The sequence below is a fragment of the Protopterus annectens genome, chromosome 8.part0 (genome assembly GCF_019279795.1).
Source record: "Protopterus annectens isolate FY-2018-M chromosome 8.part0, PAN1.0, whole genome shotgun sequence".
Taxonomy (NCBI): domain Eukaryota; kingdom Metazoa; phylum Chordata; order Ceratodontiformes; family Protopteridae; genus Protopterus; species Protopterus annectens.
The window spans coordinates 1509011797-1509020946 of NC_056741.1; the positions used below are offsets into that span (position 1 = coordinate 1509011797).

Here is a 9150-nt window from a genome sequence, read left to right on the forward strand (position 1 = left end):
TTTAGCCACCCTTCTAAACATGTAAGATTTGTTCCGCAATCCCCTAAAACACCAAAAAGGAAGAGGCCTAGGTCTATCTTAAGAAATAAACCTGTAATCATTGGCTCATCTACCGATGATGCTTCTTCTTTCACGGATAGTGATCCACAGCCAGCATCGGATTCACCCAACCCCAAAAGGGCTCAGGGTACCACCCCTTTAGGGGGAAATATAAACGTGGGGGGAGGAAACACAAAAGGAATCGAGAATATCCAGAGTCTGCTAAAGCTTGTGACACAGAAATAGATCATGTTGGTCATTCTAATGTTCTAAATTTGTCAAGTTTTGTATTGTCACCGGATCATTTGTCCATTCTAAATAAAGGTTTAACTTTTATTCCTGGTTTTGTTACATCGGATGATTTTTTGGCTCAAGATGTTTTGTCATTCTGTAGAACTTTAAATTTGAAATTACAATTTGGAGTTGATGCAACATCACAGAATCAAGATAAATTTGTCTATCATAAATCTAAATATCTTCCTCCCATGCACCCCGTTGTACATCAATTTCAAAGTCAAGTGCTCAAAGATCTACACTTTATGAGCTCTGAATTTAGGTTTAAACCCAACAATTTGTCCTTGTCTGAGAAACAGGCCATTTCAGAACTACAAAATAACAAGGACATAGTCATCATTTCTGCGGATAAAGGGGGTGCTGTTGTTGTATTGGATTGGTTAGATTATGACCAGGAGGCTAGAAGACAATTATCAGATAGACGTTGCTATGGTGAAATGGGATTTAATCCAACACATAGATTTAGGTCTCAGATTGATGATTTTTTGATCAATGCTAGGAATATGGGTATCATTACTACCTCTGTTCTTCAACAATTAACTATTCAGGATCCAACAAGTCAATATATATATTTTCTTCCAAAAATACATAAAGACCCTGTACACCCTCCAGGTAGGCCAATTGTTTCTGGTCGTGGTTACTTAACAGAACCGTTGTCTATTTTTTTGACCAAACATCTAAAGCCCTTATTATCTTTTGTTCGGTCACGTCTGAAGGATACTACAGAGTTTCTACAGATCGTTGCAGATACACAATTGGAACCTGGTTGGCTGATGTGTACATTAGATGTTAGTTCTCTGTACACAAATATTCCACATGAGGTTGGCTTAGAAGCATTGACACATTGGCTCAATGTGGCACATCTATATGTTTCTGATTTTAACATTTTTTTAGTTGGCCTTGCAGAGCATGTCCTTACTAATAATGTCTTCTTTTATCCAGATTTGTGTTTTTGGCAAACTAAGGGTACAGCAATGGGAGCATCTTTTGCTCCCATTTATGCTGACCTTTTTATGGCATACATTGAGGATCAGATTATTTATAATAGCAGCCACAACATATATCTTGACGAAAATTATATTTGGAGACGTTATCTGGATGATTTCTGGATGGTTTGGAGGGCCGATGTTGAGTACCTTAATGAATTTGTTTCATATTTGAATGACAACAAGTGGGGCTTACAGTTTACCATCAATTATGAGTTACATACTATCACTTTTCTTGATGTATTAATTACAAGACAGGATGATGATACTTTAAGCACACAGGTCTTCAGGAAATATCCTGAATACAACACGGTCCTCCACGCTTCCAGCTTTCATCCGCCACATATTGTTAAAAATATACCGGAATCCCAATTTATATGTATGCAACGTATATGTTCAAGGGATGATACCTTCCAGGTACATAGACGGGATCTTACAAACAGATTCCGTGAGAGAAATTATCCCATGGGACATGTTCTGCAGGCTAGTAATTGGGCCAATAAGTCATCAAGGCAGGACCTGCTTACATATAAATCTAGGGAACAGGGAACTACACAGCCAATCAGGCTAGTTACCACATACTCTAGGAATTCAGAAGTACTTATAAATAGTATTCAGAGCAATTGGAACATCTTGTTAAGCCACCCAGATTTATCTGACATAATACCCGAAAAATGCTTATTTTCTTTTCGAAAAGGAAAGAATTTAGCTTCATGTTTTAGTCATTACAAACATACACATTCTGCCAGTACTTTACAATCAACACAAACTACCTTAACTGGCAAACGTCTTGTTGGATGTTTCCCTTGTGGGCATTGTGTCAATTGTGACAATATTATGAAATCTAAACAATTCACAAGTAGGAATTCTTCTAAGGTTTATGACATTCAGTTTTTTGCAAATTGTAGTAGTGAGTGGCTCATTTATCTGGCCACATGTAGCTGTGGGTCTTTTTATGTTGGCCAGACATCGAGGCCCTTGAAATTGCGTATTTCAGAACACATGAGTAATATTAGAACTATGAAAATTAACAGTGCTTTGTACAAACACACTTTGAAACATAATACTGCCAAATTTTTCTTTATTATTATTATTGATATGATTAGGGGCAATAAATCGAATAAGACTGGTTGGCACACTATCTTAGATACCAAAGAAAAGAAATGGATCACTAAATTAGGTACTTTGTTTTCACCTGGATTAAATGAGAATTTTTGAGTGGACCAATGAGGTGTAAGCTAATTTAGTATTTAAGCTGTTATATTTTGCATTCATGTTTTTTTCACTGAAGCGGGCTGTGCTTTGCTGCCAGCCGAAACCGGTCTGATGGATGTTATAATCTCTTTTCAATAAAGAGGCTGGATTTTATCTTTATTGGATTCATTTATAGTTTGCTGGCTCCGTTTTGTTTTTTTGTGTTCATTTTATACATTCTGGTCATCGTTTGTTCCGACAGCATTATATAATTAAATCTTCATCCAAAATAATGTAAAGCAAAATCAAACTGACATTTAATAGTGCGTTTATTGAATCTAGCACAAAACCGACAACTAGTAACGTCGTGGTCAGGGCCTAGGCAAGGAATACAGTAAGAGTGAAAGCCCTTATGAGGTATTTGCTTCCCACAAGAAATACAATTATTAAATTTTACTGACATCGGTCTGGAGCAAGAAGAAGTTTCCCCAACGGGGTACTTAGCTTTATTGAAGACTTCGGTTCTGAAATTCAATTTTGAAAATCTCAGGAGTCGGCCGACCGGCACTTGCAAACTGCTTTTGCTTCGGGCACCGCGCAGCAAGAAAGACTGAAGAAAATGGCATCAGTTGCAACTTTTATACCCCTGGCGCACTGACGTCAGGGAAGAGGCGACAGCAACCGACGCCGGACCAAGACTTTGGAACTCGGGACAACTGCGGGTCGCCTGCCAGCAGGATAACCCAAGTGTAATGACTGCAACAGTGAAACACGATGAACATCTAGGATCTCCTAGTTCACAGGTTCATAGATTAGTACTAAGCTAACTGCCCTCAAGAGCCATTTTAAACCTAGCCAATTATCCCTTGTGATAGTCAAACCCTGCACCTTGTGTTTGTAAGGCAAACACCTTAACCATTAGGTCACCCTCCCAACCCCTTTTTCTCTGCAGTATCTCTGGATGTCTCTACAGTCACAAGTGTGGAACTCCTTTCTGTTAGAAGGTTATGAGAGTCTGCTTGTTGCAAGACATAGTCTTTTATGTAATTTTGTCCACACAGACAGTGCATATAGTCCTTTATTTAATTTGTCCACAATTGGTTCTGTGTGTTTGCTGACAGCAAATTGGGAACAGAGGGGTGATATTAGTTGTCTTTTTATTGCTAATGAAACATGGTTCATTTGTGGAAAACTATCATCTACAAGATATTTAATTTCCATTTTTACTTTCTTTGCAAATTTAACAAAAAATAATTAAAAGGTCAGTATAACTAGAAATTAATTACTCTTGCATTTCTGCCTCATTATCTTTGTGTTAAAAAAATTATTCACAGTTCATTTTAAATGTATGAAAACAAGATTTTTCAGTATTTCTCCAACTTATAAAATGCTGTGTGTATGTATGCGCATTTGTGTGTTTGCATATGTACACACACACACACACACACATACACACACACACACACACACACACACACACACACACACACACACACACACACACACACACACATACACACACATACACACACACACACACACACACACACACAAACACGCGTAAAGTATTACCTTTTTCAAATAGCCTTTAAGAAGTGGAGATGGCTGTAATGTCTGTCCTCAAAATTGGACCGCCTATAATTTTGAAAAGGTTTCCCCTTTTTATTTCTCCTCATGGTGCAACAAATTCATAGGTAATATATTTATAAATATGAGATGTTGGGGCAAAGCCTCCACATGGGTGTGCAAAGGGGCACAGCCCTCTTGCAGAAATGTACTTGTAAAATTCCCATTTTCAAAATTTTCTACATTCACAGTTTTAGTCCTCATAATTTCAATAAGGAGCCCATGTAAACTATCATCTCATGTCACATTTATATTAGATTACACAAAGTAGCCAGCACAAGGGTGACAGTGTACACTAACACATAATCTAATATATAAGGTAAATATGGCCTGCTTATACTGCATTATATAAACTGCCCAGCACAAAGAGTCTGAGTCTGTCTAATCTAATAAGGGTTGCCACTAGCCTAAGGCTACTACTCCATACACTTCCATCTAATCTCTCCAGGAGACCCTCATATATTTCCATCTCAACTCTCCCAGGTGACCCCCATATATTTCCATCTCATCTCTCCCAAGAGACCCCCCCCCCCCCATACACTTCCATCATGTCTCTCCAGGAATCTCAAGATGCCATTAAGGCCTGATTGCTTTACCTTATACCACATATTCTGACAATTGATTCCACCTGCCTATCACCATCTCTTTAGGAAAAAAATCTTTTACATATTAGGAGTAAACTGCAGTCCTTTTACTTTGCTGGTGATGTCCTTCCTGCTTACCTGTGCACTTCCTTACCAAGGCAATCCCATCACATTTACCTTTTACATGTCTTACATACTCAAATCATATCTCCCTGTCTCTTCTCTCCTCTTTTCTAGCAAAAGAAGGTCAAGGTTTGTCAGCATCTCCAAATGTTATGGCAGTGAAGAACAGATTAAATGTGTTCCCCTATCCCTTGCTAGCATAATTTGGGCTCCAGATACATGTATACTCTATGCCCACTGACCACATATGTCATTAGTGCAAACTAGTCAGATAGCCACCATATATCTTCCTGGCAAACCACAGGAGAGTATATTTGTAAAGGTCATGAGTTCTGGAGCTGGTAAGGGCCTAAAACAGAAAACATGGGAGTGAGATATCATAGTATGTTTAGTGTCAGAATTTATACCTCTCAACCTCATAGTGTATGAAATCTGGACAAAGCCTGACAAAAGTGGAGGGGCAACGGCCCAAAAAGAGGGCCATATTTTAAGTACTGCTCTTATATACTTAGAAAGGTGCTAGAGTAGCAGGGTTTATTTTAACATACATTTTCCTAAGAATCTGAAGTGTGAAACTTAAATGTGTATCACTATTTAGTGACTTCAGTCCTCAGATCATACCAGTGATTTGCCAGAAAACTACATACTTTATGAGGAACAAACCAAAATATGAGCCAAACATCTTGACATTCTGCGAAAATCTGAGAGTCAGAACTGTTGACCACAGATACAGCTGGGCACTGATAAAGAATGCATTTAAAAGCAACAAACAAAAGAGAAGAATAAAAGTTTTTATGCTGTCCCCACCATCTTCTTCCATTTCATTCTCCGGTTTTGGTACCATGTCTTCACCTGCAGCTGAGTCAAACCCAGTGACTGTGCCAAGTCCAGTCTGAAATATAAGACAAACAAGCATAATTAACTTAATGTATAGTCTTACAGCTCCTTTAAATTACCATTTTAGTCAGTGTAATTTTAACTAAGTAATAAACAATTGCAGGTACCTAATTTAAAGTCAAACAGTATGCTTCCTTCTATTGAAAATGATGAAATACAACCCATATGGAGTCTAAATGTTGAGGGATAAGATTGGTGGTTGTAACACAACTTTCTGTGCTTTCCAGTTTGTGACTGCAACTGGATTTGCATTTACATCAACGATTATAATGAAAAGAAAAACATAGCTTTTCTACTTACCTACGAACATGAGCTACCAGGCTTAATTAAATTAAAACAAATATTATATTTTACTGAGTATATAAAGGGGGCAGAAGGTCATTCACTCTGTGGTATTTTTATTTATTAATTATTCAAAGAAAATATATAGTTTTCAAAGTAAAATCTGCATAAAATAAGAAATAAAGTATAGATACTGAAAGAAAACAACAGAGGAACTTGAAAATTATAAAATAGGTAAAGAAAAAGAGACATGGAGGAGGATGAAAGATGGTTGATTTTTAAGAAGAAGGTATGGAACATGCAAAAAATATAACACCAACCCAATTATGCACCAATAAATTGCCTCTCACACTATTATACTTATTTATCGTAGAAAGTACACTTCAAGTACTGTTTATGTTTTTCATTGCTCATGTACTGCAGTTTGCTTTATTTCTGAATGTGGTATACTTATTTATTTATTTATTATTTATTTAAATTTGTTGACCGGGAGTGTCCGACTGGACGTGGGTCCATTTTCAGCGGAGGCCCGGGGAGAAAAGCTCCAATACTTTGAAGTATTGTTGCATTTGCTTGTAACACTCAATCCCGTTGTGGATGATTATTAGCCTGCATAATAGCTGAAAAGAGTCTATGGACAGCCCCACTAACCTTATCAGCAAAACAAAGCTAAATAAATAAATAGGAGTAATGCTAGGACAAAGTTATAATATAGTCTCTTCTGCAGTGATCCAGTGAAAAACAATTAGATTGTAAAAGTGTTTCACCGTTTGCAACAAGAAAAGGATCCCTAACTTCAAGTGAGATGTCATATGGCTAATCTATCAGGAATGATTTGCAGATAAGGTCAACTGACAATAGAAGAGTATTAAATGAATGTGTCTGTTGTACAGAGAGCTGTGAGAATATAGAAAATACAGTTGCCTAAATGTGGATAATTTAAACTGTTTGGGGACTTCATAAGAACAGGAAATCACAACTATATCTACTCCTTCAAAATATCAGGCAAAGAATTGAGGGTAATACAGATACTTTCATCCTAATAAAAAGGCAATAACCACAAAAATGGAAAAGAAAACTGGCATGTATAGCATACATTACAGGTAAGTTATGTATTCTTTTCTTATAGCCTTGCTTTTCCCACCACTGTTGTCAGAAGACCTCAGTACAGACTTAGGTTTCATAATAAGTTATGTAGGAGAAGACAAAAAGCATCTTAATGTCCAGGATCTCTAATATTTCCACAGAAGAGAATGTACTTTTTTAAACAAACTGTTCAACCAAACAGTTACGGCTATCTTTTAGCTATATAATTTACACAACTTATTTATTTTTACTTATTTTTAAGAAAACAAGTAAAAGGTTCACACTGAATAATCTTGAAGGAAAAAACATAAAAAAAGACCTTGGCAAGCCAGAAAGTTTTATAGGATCATAGGTTCATAGGTTCATACTAGGCTATCTGCCCTGGGGCAATTATAAGCCTAGCCCGATTCTGTATGGCTTACGCCACCCCTTGATTTGAGTATACTGTGCCCTTTTTAAGGTTTAGTTTACTGTGCCTCTGTCTAATAGTGACACGGGAGTAATCCCTGGGACAAACCTACGATCCCCCATCCACCTATCGAGATTCTTCTTGAAGATATTCAGTGAGGTGCTCTGCCTCACATGAACTGGAATTCTATTCCAGAGCGAAGGGAGCCTCTGGGTTATGAACCTGTCCCTCCAGCAAGTTCTATTTATTTCTGTGCTAAGGTTCAAGTCCCTCAGCGTGTGGCTCTAAGGGATTTAGATTTACTGAGGTGGAGCATGTCCATTAATTCTGGATTTGACATAGCTTTGTATGTCAGGCATAGATCGCCTCAGTAGGCGGTATGCAACTGAGTAGAGCTGGAGTTTTTAACCGTGCAGCATATGGCATCTGTTTGAGACCCTTGATCCTCTTGGTGAGATACTTTTGGGGTCTTTCTAATTGCTGCAGGTGTCGGGTAAGGTACATCCCAAAGGGGCATTGTATTCTATGATGGGCCTGATGAGGGATGGATAAAGGCACGATTACCTCTCTTGATCTAGATGTGAAACCCTTCGTGATGAGGTGGGCTATGTAGAAGGTCTTTCTAACCACTTTGGCAATGTGGTTTTCAAAGGAGAGATTGCTATCAGCTTGGGTCCCCAGGTCCCTAATAACTTTCTCTGTACTTAATGGGTTTCCGCCTATGTGGTAATTTGTGGGCACATTGTTTTTGCCAAAGGGTATGACTATACATTTTTTGGCATTTAGCTTTAAACCATGGTGCTGGCACCAGTTATCTGTCTCTGTGAGACCTTTTTGAAGGATGTTTGTGTCAGCTGGAGAGTTGATTATGGCGCCCAGTTTGCAGTCATCTACGAACTTGGTGAGCCATAGTCCTCCCACGTTTACCTGTACCTTGGAAAAGTATATACCGAACAAGAGTGGTCCCAGGACAGAACCCTGTGGGATGCCACTTGTGACCGGTTTCGAGTCTGACATGGCTCCAGCAACTCTCACTCTGTGGGCTCTGTCTTTGAGCCAGTTTGCGACCCATCTTGTGACATAGGGGTTTATATTTAAGCTGGATAGCTTATCTATGATGCCCGAGTGGGGTATTGTGTCAAATACCTATGCAAGGTGCAGATAGGCTGTGTGGACTACCTTCCCTTCATCTATGGCTTTGGTGACTGTTTCGAAGAAATCAACCAGGTTCAAAAGGCAGGATCTGCCCTTGACAAAGTCGAACTGGGTAGGATCTAGTGTCTGTAGGTCGCCAATGTCTTTGTTTATGAGCTCCATGATGATCCTCTCCATAGCCTTGCAGACTAAGCTAGTCAGGCTTATGGGGCGATAGTTTCCAGAGTCCGTAAAGGCTCCACCTTTGTGGAGTGGGACCACTGTTGCTGTACGCCATTCTGTGGGCACATATCCTGTAGTGAGGCTGAGATTGTATAGCTGTTTTATTTGAGGGATTAGTTCCTCTTGGAGTTCATGTAGGACGCAACCTGGGACGCCATCTGGTCCCATGGAAGCAGTGTTTTTTGCTTTGGAGAGGGCAGCCTTCACCTGAGCATCTGAGATGTTTGGGAGGCAGCCCTCTGCTGGGATAGAT

At 38.8% G+C, this 9150-nt stretch overlaps 1 protein-coding gene across 1 annotated transcript in view; it reads right to left on the minus strand.

Annotated features, from left to right (window-relative positions):
* BARX2 (BARX homeobox 2) overlaps positions 1-9150 on the minus strand; it is a 315106-nt gene that overhangs the window by 12283 nt on the left and 293673 nt on the right. Inside the window, exon 3 of the mRNA XM_044081097.1 lies at positions 5654-5738. Within this exon, the coding sequence (XP_043937032.1) occupies positions 5654-5738 (85 nt within the window). The remainder of the gene's footprint in view (positions 1-5653; positions 5739-9150) is intronic.